At 44.0% G+C, this 20,718-nt stretch overlaps 1 protein-coding gene across 4 annotated transcripts in view; it reads left to right on the top strand.

Annotated features, from left to right (window-relative positions):
- Positions 1 to 20,718, top strand: part of ANKS1A (ankyrin repeat and sterile alpha motif domain containing 1A) — a 179,657-nt gene that overhangs the window by 67,968 nt on the left and 90,971 nt on the right. For all 4 annotated transcript variants that reach the window (XM_039241830.1, XM_039241829.1, XM_039241828.1 and 1 more), the window contains exons 2-8: positions 4,227 to 4,307; positions 6,055 to 6,211; positions 15,174 to 15,470; positions 16,259 to 16,334; positions 16,623 to 16,724; positions 16,821 to 16,922; positions 18,262 to 18,458. In XM_039241830.1, the coding sequence (XP_039097761.1) occupies positions 4,227 to 4,307; positions 6,055 to 6,211; positions 15,174 to 15,470; positions 16,259 to 16,334; positions 16,623 to 16,724; positions 16,821 to 16,922; positions 18,262 to 18,458 (1,012 nt within the window). The remainder of the gene's footprint in view (positions 1 to 4,226; positions 4,308 to 6,054; positions 6,212 to 15,173; positions 15,471 to 16,258; positions 16,335 to 16,622; positions 16,725 to 16,820; positions 16,923 to 18,261; positions 18,459 to 20,718) is intronic.

Here is a 20,718-nt window from a genome sequence, read left to right as displayed (position 1 = left end):
CTAGATGGGCATTTAGATGAAATGCTAGGAAGAGGAAAAGCAGAAGAAGGGGGGAAGACCTCACTAGTTGGAAATGTTGCAGCTGAATGCAGGAAAGTCCTTACCTTTCTTCCTTGGCTTCTTAAATTGTTTCTAGGTGGTTCTAGTGCTGGTATAGGACTTAGTCACCTCTACACCGGAGAACATGGAGGTAAAAGTTAGAAAGTGAAAGAATGCATGCTCAGCCCTGCCTTTTTTGTTAAAAGGGAGGGCGGTTTAAGGGGCCCTGGGTGGCTCAGTTGGTTAAGCATCTGACCTCGGCTCAGGTCATGATCTCACAGTTTGTAAGTTCAAGCCCCACATTGGGCTCTGTGCTGACAGCTTAGAACCTGGAGCCCACTTTGGATCCTGTGTCTCCCTTTCTCTCTGCTCCTCCCCTGCTCATGCTCTGTCCATCTCTCTCTCCTTCAAAAACAAATAAACATTCAGAAAAATTTGTTTTTAAAGTAAGGGCAGTTTAAAGCTTAGTTCTCAGATCACTTTGGGACCTGAATTGAGATCGTTGCAGTGCTGGCACATTCCTAATGGAGTCTGAGGAGCTGACAGACCTGTGCTTCTGACTGCCTGACCCATTATTGGTATTTTCTTTTTTCCAGCTCCTTTTGCTTTACTCCAGTCATCTTGCTGTTGGGTTATTATTCCAGCCTTGTACTGCTATGTCCTTACCTCATCCTGTCATCCCAGTTAGATCAGCAAGTCCTTGGCCAAATGCCAAGAGCTTTATAGATGGGAGTTTTGGATCTGCCACTGGTTTGGGGCAAACAATTTGTTTTTTTATTCTTAGGTGTCACCTGTGTTTTAATGGAATGATGGTTTGTTGTCTGATGGGTCAGTTTGAAAATAAGTATGAAAACTGTACCTCCTAGGTTTTCCAGACCCATTTCATTTTCTGCCATTCTCATCATTATCAGGCACAAGCATATAGTTTTTGGTTTGGAAAATAAGGTTGTCATACATGGATGACAAAGAGGTATAATTGCTTTTAATACTTCGGAAGGTCCTGTAGGAATCCAGACTTAATGGAGGATGCGGGATACCAGGATGTACCCCAGGCTCCTGACCTTGTCACCAGCATCCTTAATTGACAGTGAACAAATAACCTGGATATGAAAGCATGCATATCATCTCTTTTCACTTAAAATTTATCTCAAGATTTTAAACCTAATGTAGACATGCTCATAAAAGCAGCCCAGATCACATATGTACAACCGTTTATTATTAAGTTTAGTGTTTTTCTTGGTTTTCTTTTCCCTATGCATAGGTTTTTTTCCCCTCTTTCTTTTAAGAAATTATTATTATAAAAATACATGAATGCATTCTCACTGGGTTTTAAACAGTGTGGTGGAATACAGAGCAGAACGTGAGAGGCCCTCCTCACCACCTATAGCGCCCCACCCCCCACCCCCAAGCATGCATTTCCTTTCCCAGAGGGAACCGCCATCAACACTTGGGGAGCCCTCTGCATATCACCATCCACCATGTGTGCGTGTACGTACACACCGCTAAAGCAGGGGCTCCTATTTTGTGTGCTGCACGATGCCACCTTCTTCTTCTTCTTCTTTTTTTTTAACCTACTCCTAACACAGTATATCTTGGGAAATCTTTCCATGTCAGGACACTTCGGTCCAACTCGTTTTCTTTCTTTTGTTGTTACTGTTAATGGTTATATAATAATTCTTTGTACAGGCACCCCTGATATTTAACTGCCCACCTATTGATGGAGGTTTTAGTTTTCACTCTTGTGTTGAAGCAGTCCTGTACAAGCATGTGCCTTTGTGCGTGTGTACAAGTGTTTCTGTTGAATGGTTGCCAGGAAGTGGAAATGCTGGCTCAAAGTGAGTGCCTATTTTTGGTTTCATGGATGCTGCCAATTGTCTTCCCAAAGGAATTCACTAATTCAAACTCATACCAGTGGTATAGAAGAGTGCTTGTTTTTCTGATCTTTCTAAACACTGTATTATTTTCATTTTTGTCGGTCTGATTGGTGAAAAGTAGTGTATGTTTATTTTTACTTTATTTTATGTAAAAAAAAAAATTTTAAGTAATGTCTACACCCAGTGTGGGGCTCAAATTCACAAGCCCAAGATCAAGAGTCACATGCTTCCCCTACCAAGCCAGCCAGACGCCCCAGTGTGTGATTATTTTAACTTCATTCTTCCAGGCTATGCCTCTGTAGAGCTGACCATGTCTGATTTGTGCTTTTTAGGAATTCTCAACATTGTCAGTTACTTGATGAATCTCTTCTTATTTTCTAGTCTGAATCTGTTTGTCTATTACCCGTTGGTGGTGTAGGGTAGGACTCATTTCTGTACTTCGTGGAACTTTAAACAGGAGATGGAGTAAACTTACGCATTGAATCTGCTATCCTGATTAGTTTCCTTTATAGATTCTTTCTATACAGTATTAACCATTTTGTTTCTTTTTTTCTCTTTAACATTATATTATAATCTCTTTTCTTATTACATAGCAATATAAGTTGTGGTATAAATATGATGTTCTACTCTATACTGCAGTTCCTCATCATGATCGTTTCTCTATTGATGGGCTGTTGGGTTATGCCCAAAATTTTATTGTTATAAATAATGCTGCCTCCAGTAATTCCTAAATATAGAAGTGGGTAGATAGCTGCCCAGCTGATCTGTGAACCAAGCCTAACATGGGTCCCATCTAGTAGCAATAACACAAAAAGCAGAAACTTTAGATTAGCCTCATTTATGAATGCAGTTATGAAAATCCTAAGTAAAATATTTCCAAGTAGATACTCTTAAGTACAGTTCACTAAGGTGGGCATAATGGATAATGGCCAAGTAAGTTTTATTGCAGAAGTGAAAGAATGCTCATTATTAGGAAATGTATTGATAACAACATATTAGTTGGTTAAATGTGAAAAACTGTGACTGTTTTCACAGACGCAGAAAATGCATTTAAATTAAACAATTTTTTTAAGTTTCTTTTTTTTTTTTTTTTAAAGTAATCTCTAAACCCAACACAGGGCTCGAACTCACAACCCCGAGATCAAGAATTGCGTGTGCCATCAACTGAGCCACCCAGGTGCCCCTAAACAACTATTTTTAATAACATTTTTAGAAAGAAAACAAAAGATACTTCCTTTACATTGTTACAGAGTGTTTACCTCATACTAACTACCAATGATAGAGACATTTGCATTAAAAGCAATGACAAAACAAGGCAGTCCTCCACTCCTTAATACTATTTTAGAAGCTCTGGCCAATGGAGGGGTGCCTGGGTGGCTCAGTCCGTTGAGCATCCGACTTCAGCTCAGGTCATAATCTCACGGTTCACAAGTTTGAGCCCCAGTCGGGCTCAGTGCTGACAGCTTAGAGCCTGGAGCCTTCTTCGGATTCTGTATCTTCCTCTCTCTTTGCCCCTCCTGTGCTCTCGTATTCTGTCTCTTTCTTTCTCTCAAAAATAAATAAAACACTAAAAAATTTTTTAAAGCAGCAGCTCTGGCCAGTGGAGTAAGGTGTGAAACAAAAGTAAGAATTACGGCTTTGAGCATTAAGATGACATTTCAGCCTCCTGGTATAATATTTCTGACTCAAACAAGGCATTCTCATTACAGATTTTGTTGTTATCTTCTATAGAGCAATAAGACATTCACAAAGGAAAGACCAGTTGTCTCTCGCATCTTAACACATGTGTCCTGGTGCTTTTATTAATGTGGGTTCTTTCATCTTGGTTCTTGCTGGTTAAATCATCTGGATTATCTGTAGGTCTATGTTGAAGTCTCTCTTAAGTCTTCAGTCCCCAGCATAGAGGTGGTGTTCAGTCAGTACCTATGACCAGCTGAATGGTTGGCTCATTGGTATTTTTGATGACCTTTTAATGAGTTCATAGAGTTCAGACATATGCCAGAAGAGAAAATGGATTCAATTAAAAAATAAAAATAAAAAGAGTGAAAAGGGTACAGATGAGCAAGCTCTTAAATGATGGCACCGTTGTCTTGGCACGTGACTCCTTGTTCAGCAAATGATTGTTTACCCTCAGTGCTGTGCATTTCTGTCGTAAATAGCTCCTGTCCTTTATCGGGAATCATGTGGCTGTAACTCTTCGGTTAAACACCACAGAGACTTATTTTCTAAGTAGCTAGCTGGCTCTGAACTTGGTTTGTGGTTTGTGACTTCAGTCTTTTTTTTTTTTTTTTTTTTTTTTTACCTCCTCTCTAGCATCTGGAGAGGGCCGAATGTGAACTGTGTTGACAGCACGGGGTACACACCTCTACACCACGCGGCTTTGAACGGCCATAAGTAAGTATTAACATGCCACATTCCTACCTTCCCCTTTAGAACCCAGGCCTCTGGATTGTCTTTTTTGATTCCTTGAAAGGATTACTAAGCAGTAGTGTTGAGGAACAGGGGAAAACTACATTCAGTATATCCAGAATTCCCAAGTTTCTCTTTAGTGTATAATGTAGGCATCCTTCTCCACTCCGCCCCCCAAAAACTCCAAAGTTTAGGTTTTACCTTTTCTTTTGTTTGTCCTTTTCTGCTTAGAAATAGTGTAGCACCACCCAGTGATCTGAATATGAAGGTCGTTTGGGGGCAGCTAGCCTGTAAAGGGGCTGGGTAGTCTGTTAGGTAACCAGCACCTTTGTAAACTGAAAATAGGTTGAGTGGTCCCTTCTGTTAAAGTAGTTAGTTAGTTATTTACTCTGTCTTCTTGCCTGCCATTCTTGCCTCATAAAGTTGGTCTTGTAGATAGCAAGAACCATTCTTAAGGTGAAAGATACATGAACCATATGGCCTATTTAATTCTCTTAGGTATTGATTAGTCACTGTTGAGAGTTTGTGCAGAAAGTTTGTCGGAGAAGCTGTGCTTCGGGGGAGTCTGAGAGAAGAGGACATAGGTTCAGATGGTGTGACAGCCTCTCCCGAGAGGTATTGCCCCACAAGTGAGAGAGAATGTGACGGCTCAGCCCCAGGGCATGCGCTGTATAGAGTCCAGTGAGTAGATTGGCCAGGATGTGGAAGAATGGAAACCAAAGTGTAACAGAATAGAGGGTGTCACAGAGAGTCTGAGGTATCATACTCTAGGATATAAGAAGTAGAGGTTCAGTCTTTATGAGGAGGGATTATTGGAACGATTTTCGATTTTGCTGAGCAAGGGGCAGGGCCGTCACCACCTTGCGGTAGGTATTCTGTGTTACCTGTGCAGTATTTGGCCCAGCTGGACTGACTCTGATGTGACAAAGAGAGGTAATGATCATTCCCTTCTACATCACACTCTTCTAAAGTATCCCGAATGTGATCATTCTGTCTTTTCTGTAGCTACCGTAGACAAAGCTGACAATAACTGTGGAGCCCCCTACCCCCATAACCAGTGCGGTGACCCAAATTAAAGTGAATCTTGAACTTAAGTGACCACAAATTGTTAGCCAAGTTTCTCTCCAGATGCTGTTGTTATTTACAGTGGGGGGGTTTCTTTGACCTCGTGTGCACGGGGTAATAATACATTTGTATCAGCTTGATTAACGGTGTCACCAAGAAAGCCAAGTCTTTCTTTGACGTATCAGATGATACCAGATGTGTCTGGCTTTTGTTCACGACAACTTTAATTCTGCTCTGCCTGTCTGCTTTAAGCTTCCATATCACTAAATGCTCTGAATAATGTGGTGAATAACGATATTTGTCTTGCATGACTACTTTTATGTAAATTTTATCCCTGAATGCTGTTTAAACATCACAAACAAGGAAACATTGCAAGGTTTATTAGACAATGGAGCCAGACGTTTTCAGAATAATGGAATATAGGTGGATTGTCTAGAAAGCCTAGATAAATGGGGAGGTGATGAGTCAGTGTAGTTTGGCTTAAGATCTTGCAGCCTCGTATCAGCAGCTCTACAAGTAGCTCAGGGTATAAAAGGAAGAGACTGGGTGATGAGCTCAGGTAGAGAGAGGGGAGCCACCTGAAAGAAGATCTGTGAAAGGACTTTGTGCTGAACAAATGGAAAGAGCTGTTTGTTCCTCAAACTCATGATTGATTTTTGCCTCCTAGGGATGTGGTTGAGGTTCTTCTCAGGAATGATGCTCTGACCAACGTGGCCGACTCTAAAGGCTGTTACCCTCTGCACCTGGCCGCCTGGAAAGGAGATGCCCAGATAGTGCGGTTGCTCATCCATCAAGGGCCCTCACACACCAAAGTCAATGAACAGGTCGGAAGGAAGAGAAGCATTCTATTCATCTGCGGCCAGACCTTGGCCCCAACGCTGTGTCAGTTCCGTGGTGCACATCTCAGGCAACCGGCTCTTCCAGGCCCTTCAGATGGTTCCCCTCCTCCCAGCACTACTCCTCCCAGCGCACCAGGGGGATCCTGTACCCCCCCGAGGATGCACTTTACATGCGTTTGAATCGTGCAGATTCGACGTAGCGCTATAATAAAGATCTAAATACCTGCTGTGCAAAATTGGAGATAATGCAGAGCCTACAAAATTGCTTCAAGGCCATTTCAAACTGGCAGGCTTAATTAATTCTAAGTTGTGCTTATGCCACCAAAATGGTAGTGCAACTCTAGCTGGTAAACAGCAGTCCGCCCAGAGCATGTCAGTACCGTGCAAACCCTGCTGCTGTTTTACCTATATCAAAGGTGGAGGGGCTTCATGCCGGTGTTGACAAAGGAGCTCATGAAAACATCTCAGTGGAGGTCAGAGGTGATTCACCAGAATGAAAACCAGTTACGTGAGGTCCCGCAACGTCAATTTAAGAGTGACCGTGCTTTGACAACAGAGAGATCAGTCTTAGAAAATAAAAAAGGCAGCATTTGAGCAAAAAGACCATGAAATGGCCATGGATTTAGGTACTCTGAGACCACACCTCCTCTTCGTTACATTTATTCCTTTGGAAAAGTTATGCTTGCATTGTGGGAGTCCTGGGCAGTCCTCTCAAGATACCGTTTCCTAGAGTTCAGATGTGAGTGTGTGTCCATTTGAGAGGAGGTGGGCTTTCCCTGTGTGACAAGCCATTGTGGTTTCCTGTCTGCTCTGAACTGAAGCAGGTTCTTTTCCTGGCTGCTTGAATGAGAGGGAGGCCACTCTTTCTCAGGAAGCTCAGGACTATTTGCCTAATGACTCTGCTGAGAGGAGGCTGTTAAATTACCTATAGAATTAGATGAGGGTTGTTCCTCAGAAAATAAGAAATCATTCCTGCCAGCCCATCTATCATCAAGGCTCTGCATTTTCTCAGGGAGCTGTTAAGAGCTTGACTTTGACTCAGAGAAGGGCAGCTTCACTCTGAGGTTTGAGAAAATTAAAGCAGGGCTCCCAAATCTCTCAATTTGGAGATGGCACATGTGTAGCTGTTCATCAGCTTCCCTTTCCCCTTTTAGGCTGAATTTTCTGGATAGGTAAGCAACAGAAATTTAAGATCATCAATGAGGATGTTTGTTTTCTAACATTAGGAATGAAAATGGTCTCTAGAATTGCCTCTTTAGAAGCTAAATGCAATTTTACTCCTCCTGGCTAAAGTGATAGTAATTTCTCTTAGCTGGAGGAGATTTACAAGGATGTTTGCTTTTAACTAATATTCCTTAATGTTGAAAAATCTAGTCACCCATTAAAGTCCTTCTCATTTAAGAAATTTTCGGCAACCCTTTCTAATCCTGTCTTTGCTCACGTTTGCCTTGGAACACAGCTGCTTGGATTTTTGAGCCACTTGAGTGTGCTAGCTTGCCCTGCTCACAGCTGCCTCCTGCCCAGAGTGTCTGTTGATAGGTGGGACACCAGCCGAGTGTTTTGGGTATCTGGCAGGCAGGTGGGTGGGGCAGGGATTGGGCAAGATGTCTGCAGTGCTTGGAGAATCTAATGGATCTAGGTTATATAGTACCACATTGATTTATTTAAAAACCATTAATGTGGTTCCAGTTGGATGCTTGGATGAGAGGCGGTGTTGTGTGCTGTGCCCTCAAGGCTGCCTTCCCTATTAGCTTCCTTTCCAGGCACTCAGAAGGCCCATGCAAGTTGTTCTTGTGTTGGGCCCCCTCAGGGCTGGGCATTGCTTTGATATATTTCATCCACTTTATTGTCACATTTTCTTTTCCTCTCCTTTTTATAGAATGCTCTTGAGATCAAAGAATTCAAAAAGTACGGCCCCTTTGACCCTTATATCAATGCCAAGGTGTGTACTTTGCCGCCAGGATTTCGCTGCATCATTTCTTCAAGCTGCACCCCCTCTTTGGTCCTCTCTGGCTTCCACTCTTATCCACCCAGGCTCCTCATCATCACTCTGACTTTGTGTGCTTCAGCCCATCTGCTTTTGGCTTGTCTGGGAATGGGAAATTGCAGCTTCAGTGGGTTTTGGTTTTATTTTTAAAACCCATGCTAATTCTGGAAAGGTTGGGTCCTTTTCCCAGAATGTCTGAAAAGCTTAGAAATGGCCAAAATGGGGAAATAGAAGGAGCCATATTATATGCATAATTTACCATTGTGATTGCTAAAATCATTTAAATTCAAAAATGAAAAATCCAATGACAAGATGTCAAATACATTAGCTTACTTAATAATAAGCACAGAGAATGATTAAATTGTACTTACTAGATGAAAGATTTTAGTCTGGGGACGCCTGGGTGGCTCATTCGGTTAAGCGTCCGACTTCGGCTCAGGTCATGATCTCATGGTTCATGGGTTCGAGCCCCGCATCAGGCTCACAGCTAGCTCAGAGCCAGGAGCCTATTTCCAATTCGTGTCTGCTTCTCTCTCTGACCTTCCCCTGCTCATGCTGCCTCTCTCTCTCTCTCTCTCTCTCTCTCTCAGAAATAAATAAAAAATTAAAAAAAATTTTTTAGTCTGTTTTCTCTCTTTTGAAGTGGAATCTCATTTTCAGAAGCTGGTAGTGGAGGTGTTGGGGACGGGGCATAGTGACTCCATTTTACTCTTAAAAGTTATCACTTGTGGCTCCTTCCTCATTTCTTTGAGTGTGTGCATTTCTGCCTGGGACTTTATAGATACTTTTTTTTTTTTTCTTTTTTAATTTATTTTTGAGAGAGCATGAGTAGGGGAGGAACAGAGAGAGAGAAGGAGACACAGAATCTGAGGCAGGCTCTAGGCTCTGAGCTGTCAGCACAGAGCCCAGTGCGGGTTGAACTCACAAACCATGAGATCATGACCTGAGCCGAAGTCGGACACTTAACCAACTGATCCAGTCAGCGCCCCTTCCTGGGGCTTTAAAGCCTCAGTTGTTTCTTCCCAGCCATTAGCTTCTCTCACTGCTTGGTGACTCTTGGCTGTTGGAAGGGCTCTGAAATAGGAAATAAAGTCACAGAGTCAAGCAGGACACCGGCCTCGAGTCTCCCTCCCTGTGAGGCTGGGGTGAGTCATGGTCTGGTACACTTGGCCATGAACTGCCGGGCCCCTCCAGGCCAGGAGGCAGAGTTCATGGGTTGGTGATGGTGAGCCTCTCTCCATGCTCTCGCCTGCTGGTTTTGAGCCGAGTTTTCATTCAGGCGAGGTTTGCTTTCTGGCACCAGTCTGGAGTTTGGTTGAGTCAGTGCATTATTCACATTAGCTGCCTTTCACTTGATCTGAAGACAGTAGCCTCAGGGAAGGGAAACATAAGGTACTTCTGTACATTTCTGAATACAAGGCAGATATTCTTTGAGAAATAATGATTTAGCAAATGAAGCTCCCTGTGAGCTGGATCTAGGCAGCCTCTATTGGCCATTTTCTTCAGCTCTTGGGCCTTGATGGTGGAGAAGCAGCATTTGATCTGGGGTAGTGGAATACATTGGCTTTTGTTTGGTCCACTCTCTTAAATTTTGCTAACTTGCAAAATAGGAAGATACCCTATCATAGTTTTCTTCTTGTTTTGGACATGTTATAGTAGAGAAAACTCTGAAAGGTCAAGGTCACGGTCTTTCAGGTCAGATCTGAGTTTGAATTCCGTGCTGCCACTTACTGGTTTTGTTGACTTAAATAAGTTACTTAATTTCTGAATTTCTTAATTACTGAATTTCTGAATTCTGAATTTCTGAATTACAGGAGAGTCTCAGTGTCCTCTTCTGTAAAGTCGGCTATACCATCTACTTTGCTGGATAGTTCTGGAGTTTAAGATAATGCATATTAAGTAAAACTATCTGGTAACTAGTAATATTCAAGATCTGAATTTTAAAAAGTATATGGCAGTGTGATATTTCTGAGACGGCAATTTGGAATTTATTCTTTGTTACTAGTGGACTGATGCTTAATGAAATATCACTCACTTAGTCTCTTCAGGGTTTTGTCTTGTGGGGAAGGCACCTTGAAATGATTGTTTTCCCACCCAGTGGTTAGTTCAGTTAGCGTATAAAGCTCTGATTAAAGGGCAAGTCTTTGGTCCTTGAAACCACATTTTCTTATCCCTTGATTTCCCACACATAAAAGAAAATTGGTCTAAATGGAATAAGAACATACTTCTCTTTTTGGAAATACTGGCCTTTGCCTCCCTCACACCCCTCAAAGACTAAGTGATGCATACTGCGTTAAGGGATGAAGCTGTTTGGGTTTTCCTATGAACGCAGACTCTCCTTTAGCTGATTTAAATCTAACCTCCCTAGCTTTTATCGTGGTTTAGTGGGTTTTTATTGACCTGGATTGTGTCTGGGAATTGTTTTGTGAAAGTACATTTGTGCGTGAAGTCCTGTCAGACACCTGTAGAAATTAAGAAGTCTCAGGTGCCTTTCCTGGGAGCAGAGGTCATTTTCATGAGATTTCATCTTCCTCTTCGACATACGGAGTCTTTTCAGCCAGTCAGCATAAGCTAGTCCAGAACATAGGTCATCCTTAGCTAAGGTGGAACTATTACAATTGTTCCTTTGCTCCCTTTTAAAGCAATTTTAACTTAGTGTGTATGTCATAAGGTGAGCAACAGTCAAATTGGTTTTAGGATAGATCTGTTTTTCTGTACACTTAGAAATAATTGAGTTTTAGAGCCGGAAGAGACTCAGAAGTTGTCGAACCAGCTGGCTCAATATTCTGATCAGCTTGCCTGGTTGAATCTGAATCCCCTAGCAAGCCTTTATAAAACTTGTTATTTTTTGGGGAAAAAAAAAAATGTCAACTCCCAAAAGTTGCGGTGAACTTCATTAGACTCCTTACCCCAATTCACCAGTTTTTAACATTTTGTCGCATTTGCACGCACATTCTCTCTCTCTCAAATATATATGTTTATTGTTGCTGTAGTTGATGAGTTGATATTTAATCATGGACATCATGACCCTTTTGCCCCAAATACTTCAGCCTGTATGTCCTAAAAAACAAGGGCATTCACTTGTATAACCACAGTACAGTTATTAAATACAACAAATTCAACATTGTTACAATACTGGTATCTAACATAGAATCTGTGTTTGAATTTCACCAATTCCCTCAATAATACCCTTTAGAGCAAATTTTTTTTCCCTGGTCCAAGATCCAGTTCAGGATCATACATAATCTGGAACAATTCTTCAGCCCTTCTTAGTCGAAATTTCATGACATTGACTTTTTCTCAACTGCAAACATTATATCCCTGGGACCAAACCACTGGCCTTTTAGTTAATAGCTGAACACGCTACCCAGTTGCCACAGAGACCAACAACAGGGACAGTTGCGAAGAATATAGATCAGTCATTTTGCAGATTTTCCCTCAGTTTGCATTTGTCTCCTATGACTAGATTCAGGTTGTACAGTTTAGCAGGAATGCCACAGGAGTGGTGTTATATTCTTTCCTTTGTAGACATGCTTCAGGTCACAAGGCACATGATGTCAGTTTATCTTACTTTTTACGATAATAGATGATTGCTTGGTCAAGTTGGCATTGGTAAGCTTTTTAATAATAGTCTTCTTAGGCTTTACCTTCGGAGGTGCTACCTTGGCAAGTCTGGGGTGGGACTTGGTTACTTCTACCCTCCCATGTAATTCCAAAATGAAGCCAGCTGGAGAAGCACTGATCTAGACCAACTTGCCATCTGGAACAGAAATCCTTTTTGCTCACCTGAAAGATTAGCCATCTACCCCTTGTTTTGTTTGTTTGTTTGTTTCTCTAGGTAACAGACTTACTACCTGGCAGCCTCTTTTCGGATTCCACTGATGTTTGGTTTCTTATGCTGGGTGATGCCTGTCTTCCTAAACCTTCCATCTGTTGGTTAGAATTTTGCCTTCTAGAGCACTATAGAGTGAGCCTAGCTCTTCTTCCACAGGGACTCAGTTCTTACGTTTCTCCTGTGTCTTCTAAATCTCAGTAAGCCCACTTTGTCCTTCTGTTCCAATTTTGGTATATTTCTGGGACCTATACCATTGTTGCTACGGACAGCTGAAGCTTAGGTGTTTCTAACTTAGGTATCTATCAACCATGGACAAGAGTACAGTTGGGCTGTAATGTAAGCACTGGGAAGTGATGGCCCAGAATAGTTCCAAGAGGAGAAAAGCCATGGAAATGTTTCTATGTAGTTTCCTACTGCTTGTAGTTTATGTGTATGTTATATAGACAATGCATAAATATAATGGATTTACACATTAAATGGGGTCTCCATATATAAAGGGTTTGGGGATCTCTTTTCTTAGAGGTACTGAGTATAGCAAGGGGAAATGAAAATGAGTCTCAAAATGGGTAGGAATGGACAGTTTGTGCAAACCTTTGGGGGGAAATTGGGGTGTTTGATCTTAGTCTCCTTTCTCAGTCCAAATACATAGTAGTAACAGGATTCTGGGAATTCTTGAGGGGCTCTAGAGTGTGAGAGAGGAGGATTCTGGGTCGTTAGGAGTCTGTGCTCTCCTTTGGAATTCTTCCCTTTCTTCGGGGTCCATGAATCAATACTTAGTGACTTTCTCCCTTGATAGTTGTCAGGCTCAAAGGGGGAGTGGTAGGTAGAGCTCATCGTGATGGCCTGTGTTCAGTAGTCAAGAGACGGGGTAACCACAGACTAGAAGAGCATTTTAGTTAGCAGACCATGTCTGGCAAGACTGAAGCATGAGTAAGATGCTTTCTACAGTGTGGATTTGAGGACAGCATTCTGCAGAGATGTGGTTAGGCCATTTTTACCAGAGGCTGGAAATTTGCTTGGTAGTGATCAAGACCTTGCTTACAGGAAGGCAGCTTTGTGATAGCTGCCTTAGGTCTAGCAAAAAAAATAAATGGAAGATTTTCCTTTTTCCTCCTGCTGGATAGGTTAGACAGTTCTTCAGGCCCTCGTGGTGTACCTTTTACAAAATTGAGGGCAGATTATTCTGCCTGTCGGGAGACAACCTGGATATAAAAGAGACAGCACTGTCTGCTTCAGAGTAAACACATTTTTCTGGATTGGAGTTTTAATAAGAATAAGCTGACTTTCTCGGCCCAGCTGTCATGCTAATCTTGAGATGTAAAGCCCTGCGAATCCTCTTACAGCTTCTTTGGGTTTGCCACTCTGCTCTGGAACCCCTGAAAAGAAAGCTCTGGTGCGTTTTGTTGACGTAGCTGCCTTTCGTCCTGAGAAAGTGAAGCGACAGCTCTAAAAGCTGGCCCAGGAAGCTCATGCTCAGTCGGGAACAGGCACTCCAAATGTGTGTCTTAGTGGCTAGTTTGACACCAGGAATCCCACACATGTGCTTTCTGCCCAGTTTCCCCTTCCTCCAGACTTTTAGGTTGACGTGGAATCTGCCCCTTGGGCGCAGTTATAACACAGGAGGCCATTGCTAACTGGCTGTGACCTGTGGCCCAGTGAAGGCTGGCTGCGCTCAGCTGCTCATCTCCTTGAGCCGTGTTTGAGCTCAGTGCTGCTTCCTCTGTTTATCTGTGTGCATTTGCCTTTGCATGTGCCTCCTGCTACCACCTTGTCTGTCCTTATTTCATTAAAACATTTTTCTTCGCTATCATTCTGGCCTTTTGGGGCCTCAGTCCCAGCACCTCTGGATCTTTCTGGTACACTTGGCGTAGCTGGAAAAAATGATGCAGTCAAATGCCAGATCAAAAGCAGATGGAATTGCATGCATGTTTGGGTAACTCCTGGTCTGTTACTTTTAATGTAATTAATAGAATTAACGCAGTTGTGGAGACGTTTCATTTTTACCTTTTGATCACTGAAAGGTGCACAATATTGACTTGATGGACACACCACCTAGTAAGTTTTGTTTCTCTAAGGTGGCAGAAGCCTCCTGAATAAATTTAGGAATCTCAAAATCTTGTGGGAGAATTCTTTTCATTAGTGCATCAAAAAAAGGAGGTCATGGAAATTCCTTTATTCCTGCTCCACTGATACATTGTCAGTAGTGGTAAAAGAAAAAACACAATTGAAATGATTAACATTTTGCTTCTCATGAGCAATGAAGCACAAAATTCTCCTGTTCCACCTCAAGTTCTACCTTTAGTTTGAAACAAAATTGGCATTAAAGGACCATGGGGGGTGTGAATTCGAATGGATGGCCATGTTACAATTTTGAATATTTTGCACCTCTCACAAAGCATTCCAGGGCCTGATTGAATCTTTCTGACATAAAAAACCCTTCCCTGCACTGTAGGTTCCGCATGCTTTGATTGGTGCGGGCTCCTGGAGTAGCCACAGGGTGACATCGGGCCCGTGTTCCTCTGGGACTGGGCTCAAGTGCCTCCCTCCCCTGGAAATGGCTGTTGGCTGATATCTTGAGAGTGATTTTTGGTGCTCTGCTCTGTTACTGTGATCATTGACTGGTTGATTTGCATGCGAGACGCTATTCAGATGACAAGCTCTTTTGAAAAAGCTTGTGTGTAAGGCAGCCGACATCAACAAATCCAGAATCCGAACTACAGGGTTGACTGAATATAAAGCATAAAACCAGTCGAAGTTTAGAATGAGCCAATGGCAGTGATATGATTGGCATTCACGGGCACCAGGGCGTTTGCCCAGGGCCCGCCACACTCTCTAGTTCACTCTCCTTGTGATCTGTAGACACTTCCTTCATGGCACACATGAGGAGGCTGTACGCAGGAGGAGGTGACTCCCCTCCAGCAGTCACCGGGACACATCGTGGGTGATCGGAGAGGTTGGGCTTGTTCATCAGGGAGTACATCTGGATTCTGACTGACGCCTCGTAGTCCCCAAATATCGCTGCTATTTTTCTCATTTAAACTTCAGCGGTTTTACGTGTGATCGCCCCCGTTACACTCTAGTCGTCCAGTTACCTTTCTGATGTGATCTACTTGTTAACTCTTTAGAACAACGACAACGAGACGGCCCTGCATTGTGCAGCGCAGTACGGCCACACGGAGGTGGTGAAGGTCCTTTTAGAGGAGCTAACAGACCCCACCATGCGCAACAACAAATTCGAGACACCGCTGGACCTGGCAGCGCTGTACGGGAGACTGGAGGTGGTGAAGATGCTCCTGAATGCACACCCCAACCTCTTGAGCTGCAACACTAAGAAGCACACGCCCCTGCACTTGGCAGCAAGGAATGGTCACAAAGCCGTGGTCCAGGTCCTCCTGGACGCCGGCATGGATAGCAACTACCAGGTAGCGGGGCAGGGGTGCCCCCCGGGCTCAGGGGCCTAATCGTTTTGGAAAAGGCACAGGGGCCATGCTGCTGGGCTGTGTTCTTATGTAGCACGTTTCACCCCACATGTCAGACGCTTCCATTCGTCGACTCATTTTAATGTGTCGCTTCAGAGACAAACTCCTCAAGTGAGTCTGTTATTTTTTGTCCTTCTTCTCTTCAGGGGTAATCTGTAGTCATTATGCCCTGAAAAGATGTACTTGTGGACTCTCTCTGAAGATAAGAAACATTTCATTATCTTCCTATACATGCGTTCCCACTGCTGCTGTTTGCCTCCTGCCAAATCCCATCAACTTGAGCTCTTGAGCTCACTGACAGGAGACTTGGCATTTCCCTGGGGGGTTAGCTTTCTCCACTCCGGTGAATGGCCATTCTTAGGCTTCACGTTGACCAAACCACATGTGCAGTTAAGGTGGTTTTTCACCCCCAAGTACTCTTCTTATTAGCCCTGCCACCCGGGAAGGTGGACTTTTGAGGAGTTTCGCCAGTAGGTGGCTCCAAGAGTTGCTGCACAGTTATTTACATGTGGCCTGCTGGTAGCACTTCAAACACACTTTGCATATGGGCCACGGTTGTGGTTTCGGAATCCAGGCAAGGAAAGTGGGAAAGATAATGACAGAGAACTTTGTGTGGTTTATTTTACTTTCCCGTCCCTTCTTGTCCATACCCTGTTGGTCGTATGGAGCCACGCCAAACCCGGGTCACTGTTCTGATGACATGCCGCTCTGCGCTCTCGTTTGCTTTCCAGACGGAGAAGGGCAGTGCTTTGCATGAGGCTGCTTTGTTTGGCAAGACCGATGTGGTGCAAATCCTGCTGGCTGCAGGTGAGAGGTCGGCAGCGCTCTTGTTTACACAGCATGCCAGGGTTGGGGTTGTTTCTCCCTAGCCTCCCTGGAAGGGGATTTTTGCTGGCTGCACCCAAACCCAATGTACGTACGTCTCCATTGGTTGACTGCAAGTGTACGAATTGTTCTTGAATAGCTGGATTAAATAGCTTTGGATGAAAAATGTTGGTTGTGCTACTAGGAGCATTGGGTGTCCTGGAACTTGATCCTCTTTGAGGCTGACTTGAATCTGCTCACTCCCCTGGTCCACCTGGTATGCCTTTCTAGGAATTGATGTCAACATCAAAGATAACCGTGGACTGACTGCCCTAGACACTGTACGGGAACTCCCTTCTCAAAAAAGCCAGCAGATAGCAGCACTGATCGAAGGTAACAGTTCATCTGCCTGTTGGGGCTACCGGGGGACACACTGGCCAAACCAAGGCATTTGTATTTGGTGCAGCTCTTTTCTGTCTTCCCGGGTAGATCACATGACAGGAAAAAGAAGTGCAAAAGAGGCAGATAAAACCCCCACCTCCCAGGGACCTCTCATCTCCAGTATGGACTCCGTATCCCTGAAGTCTCAGGGTAAGGTGGCTTTTCTCTACCAGGGCAGGTGCTCTCAGCTTGAAGACTTGAACGGGCTTTGGTAGAATGGAAACATCTTCATTTAAGTAATAATTTCAGGGGGTTGGGAGCACTTAACGAGCTCATATCCAAATGTATTGTTTTATTGGACATAGCTTAGGCCTTTGACTTCGGACCTCTTCTTTTCTACTTTATTTTATTCTCCACATTTACGCTTGGCTCTGTGAGGTCTGTTCTGGGAAGTGTTGTAGGTGAGATGATCTCAAGGTGAATTCAAACCTCAAGGAAACCCTTTTCTCACACACACTGTCATGCTTTGGGCATAGTTGGCCCACCTTCAGTATTGAACAAGTGTCAACTGGTTGGTAGATATGTATACAGCAGATTTTGGTAATATGTCACTTGGCCAACAAATGTGGTCTGGGTGCTCCTTAAACAGTCTAGCCTCTCCATCGTTAGCCACAATCTACCTTCTCAGATTTATTGAGCAGCCTTCTGGGTCCTAGGTGTGATGAGTGAGAAAGACAAAGTACTGAATGACGCCTTCCTTCAGACACAAGCACAGTAAAGAAAGCCAGGAGGCCGGAGGAACAGAACAAAGCCAGACCTGAAAAGGGAAAGGGATTTTTCAGAGGAGAGCAGAGGTTATAAGGAGAAAGGGTGCTCAGCCTGTCTCTACTGTGGAGTCCTTGCTACCCCCACCCCCACCACCCCCACTGTCTTCCTTGACCTCATAATCCCCTAGTAATGGGATTAGGAGTTCACTAAGCTCTTAGCTTTCAAGGATTTTACGATTACAGTGTGACTATTTGTCAGAGACCCAGAGATCTCTGGTCCACAACAGTCGGTGGGTTTTCAGGGTCACAGATTTGGACCCCAGGTACTCTGAGGTGTGTAGTTCTCTGGTGAGTGAGTTTAACCTTGCACAGTGCCTCCATCTCAGAACGGCTTCATGGCCCTTTATTTTGTTGGAGCATAGGAAGGTTTTTATTAAGAATTTAAAGGGTCCCTTAAGTTTCCAGTTACACTTGGCTACATTTTATGGTTTAAGTTTACTCTATCATGGTATTAAGGTTCTTGGAAATTTATAAAGGACTTGGGAGGTATCTCTCCTAGATGTCAGGATTTGCCATGTTGAATTAGAGGAAAAATCTCCTGAAGTGTCAGGGTATAAGGAGCAACTGAAAGTACTTATTCCTATCTGTGGAGCAAAATAGTTTTCTGCTTTTGGTTATTGTTTGTCAAGTTCAGGTTGATGAGGGGCTCTGAGTGGTTGTAGTGGTCAGAGATCCGAGCTTGTGCTCTCCGTCCCTTAACTCTTGCTCTCTCCCCTGTTCAGGTGACATGGAGAAAGCAGTGGCCGAACTGATCATTGATTTTGACACAGACGCCGAGGAGGAGGGTCCCTACGAGGCGCTGTACAACGCTGTCTCCTGCCATTCATTGGACAGCATGGCCAGCGGGCGATCGTCTGACCGAGACTCCGTGAGCAGGGAGGCTGAGGCAGCGGGAGTGAGAGCTGCTGGAGTGAGGCCTGTACGTGGCTCGGGGCTCACAATGAGACGGGTGCTGCGTGGTCAGCCCATGCTTCGGGGGTGGGGGGGTGGGAGGGGGTGTGCCCCTAGTGCCGGCTGCCTTTGTGGAGGCCTGCGTCCTCCTCCCCCATTTTCTGGGACTTTGCCGCACCTCCCTCTTGCTTAGTGTGATTAGCTGTATAGATCGCCTGGAAGTAGAATTTTGGTTTTGCTGATTTCAATATAACATGTTTCCATTGTTTCTGTTAGTTTTTGGCCATAGAGCACATCAAAGCATTTTATTTCTGTGTAGCTTAGTGGCTGCTTCTGTCCCTGGGGTCTTTGCCATATACTTTTCTCTCTGGAGAGCAGTTCCACAGTGCGAGAGCTCACTGAAGCAAGCTGTTCTCTGCTCTGAGTGCATTCTCACCTTCTATTTGCCATCCAAGCGTTATCCACTTGGACCTGGACAGATTCTGCACTCAGCTGGCTTGTAGCAAGTCTTAATCAGATACCACGTGTGTTAGGAAATGACAGCCCTTTTTGTCCTGGCCTTTTCCTTCTCAAGGTCCGCCTTCCCATCTTACTGCTTCTTTCTCTGGTACTTCTGCTTCCACTCTCATAGACTGTTCTCAAGACCTTTTATTTCGGGGCACCTGGGTGGCTCAGGTGGTTGAGTGTCCTCTTGATTTAGGCTCAGGTCATGATCGAGCTCCATGTCAGGCTCCATGCTGTATGTGGAGCCTGCTTAAGATTCTCATTCATTCTCTTTCTCTCCCTCTTCTCTCCCCTCTCCCCCCAGTCTACCCTGGTCACTCTCCCTCTGCTCGCACTCTCTCTCTCTAAAAAAAAAAAAAAAAAAAAAAAACCTTTTTATTCCTTTTTTCTCCCTTGCGGTTTTACTCTGAACCCAAGCCTCAATCAGTGGTCCCATCGAACTTCCTTCCTACATGGCCAGCCACAATAATTCGAGGTTTTGAGCACCACATTTTTACTACACTGGCCATTGCTCTAGTAGAACCCCAGTGGCTCCCAGCTTGAGGCATATTTCCAGGTGTATATTACTTCTTTCTATTGGAGAGGCTGGCCTTTCCCTTTTGGTTTGAATTTGCCTTATGATCATTTTGATGAGCCTTCGATTGCTGAATGATCCTTGGGTTTTTCAGATGTGCTCTGGGAATGGCCTGATGTTTCTTAGTGTTCTCTTTTGTTAGGCTCCTGGAGTGGACCTAGAATAGTCACAGCATTTCTGTGTGGATTTTAGAAAAGCCCATCAGTCTTGCGGTTCCCCACTAGAGTAGTAGGTATTATCAAGGGCCGATGCAACTCCTGTGAGTGGCGGGAGCACACGTGTATGCCAAGCACCCCTGGCATGCTGCTTCTGTAGACAGAGCTGGTTTGTCTCACTTTCGCCTTAAGCACAAGGAATTAAGCAAATCCACCTGTGGAGTAAGGCATTGTTTTGTGGCACTTACAGGTTATGCCCATTAGAGGGAGCTAGAGACCTTACAAGAAGAACTTAGGGTTCCAAAAGAAAGCTTTGAATAACCAAGTTCCTGTGGGCTTAGCCACTGATTTATAATCTCTTTGTTCCGTCCCACTCCAGGAATCTAGCCATCGAGGGTCTTGCTAAGTAGAAACGGATGCCTCTTGGGGTACATGCTTTGTCATTTTTACTTTAATATGTTGTGGCTGTGCCACTACCTTCCTGGCCCTTAACAGTGGCCAAGGGACTGCTCTACATCTTACAAATGCAGTGGATGGTGTGTATAAATCAGCTCTGCCCTTACAGGTCCCTGGGCCAAAGTTCTCACGTTAGAAAAAAGAGACTGCTGCTTCTCTTTTCTTCCAGTGTCCCTGGTGACCACTTCTTGTGCAGGAGGTATTCATATTGTCCTTTCTAGGCTCCTTGAGTCTTGAGAAGGCTTCTAGAATGGGTCCTTTTGATCGTTGTTGTGTTTCATTTTGTCTTTCCACAGGTATTTTTGTCCCAAGGTTGGATAATTGGTGTAGATTATAGGCCTGCTCCTTTTGTGCTTCCCCTCTGTATGAGGTGGCATATGTAAGGGACCAGGGTTGTTCCTGTACTTCTGGAGTAAACACGGATTGGGAAAGCGGGACTTAGTGGGAAATCTGATCTAAGAGCTTTGTTAGGCTTAAAAATACGAACCTGTTTTGAAGTGGTTGCCTTTGGGCATCCATCTGGTTCCAGGGACTATAGGAGTGACTGACCAAGCTAGAATACCGAGTGCACAAGCATGTTTAGCAGAGGGAGATCATGG

This window comes from Hyaena hyaena, unplaced genomic scaffold (assembly GCF_003009895.1).
Source record: "Hyaena hyaena isolate Hyena2069 unplaced genomic scaffold, ASM300989v1 scaffold_202, whole genome shotgun sequence".
Classification (NCBI taxonomy): Eukaryota; Metazoa; Chordata; class Mammalia; order Carnivora; family Hyaenidae; genus Hyaena; species Hyaena hyaena.
This window is presented reverse-complemented; position numbering and strand designations above follow the sequence as displayed.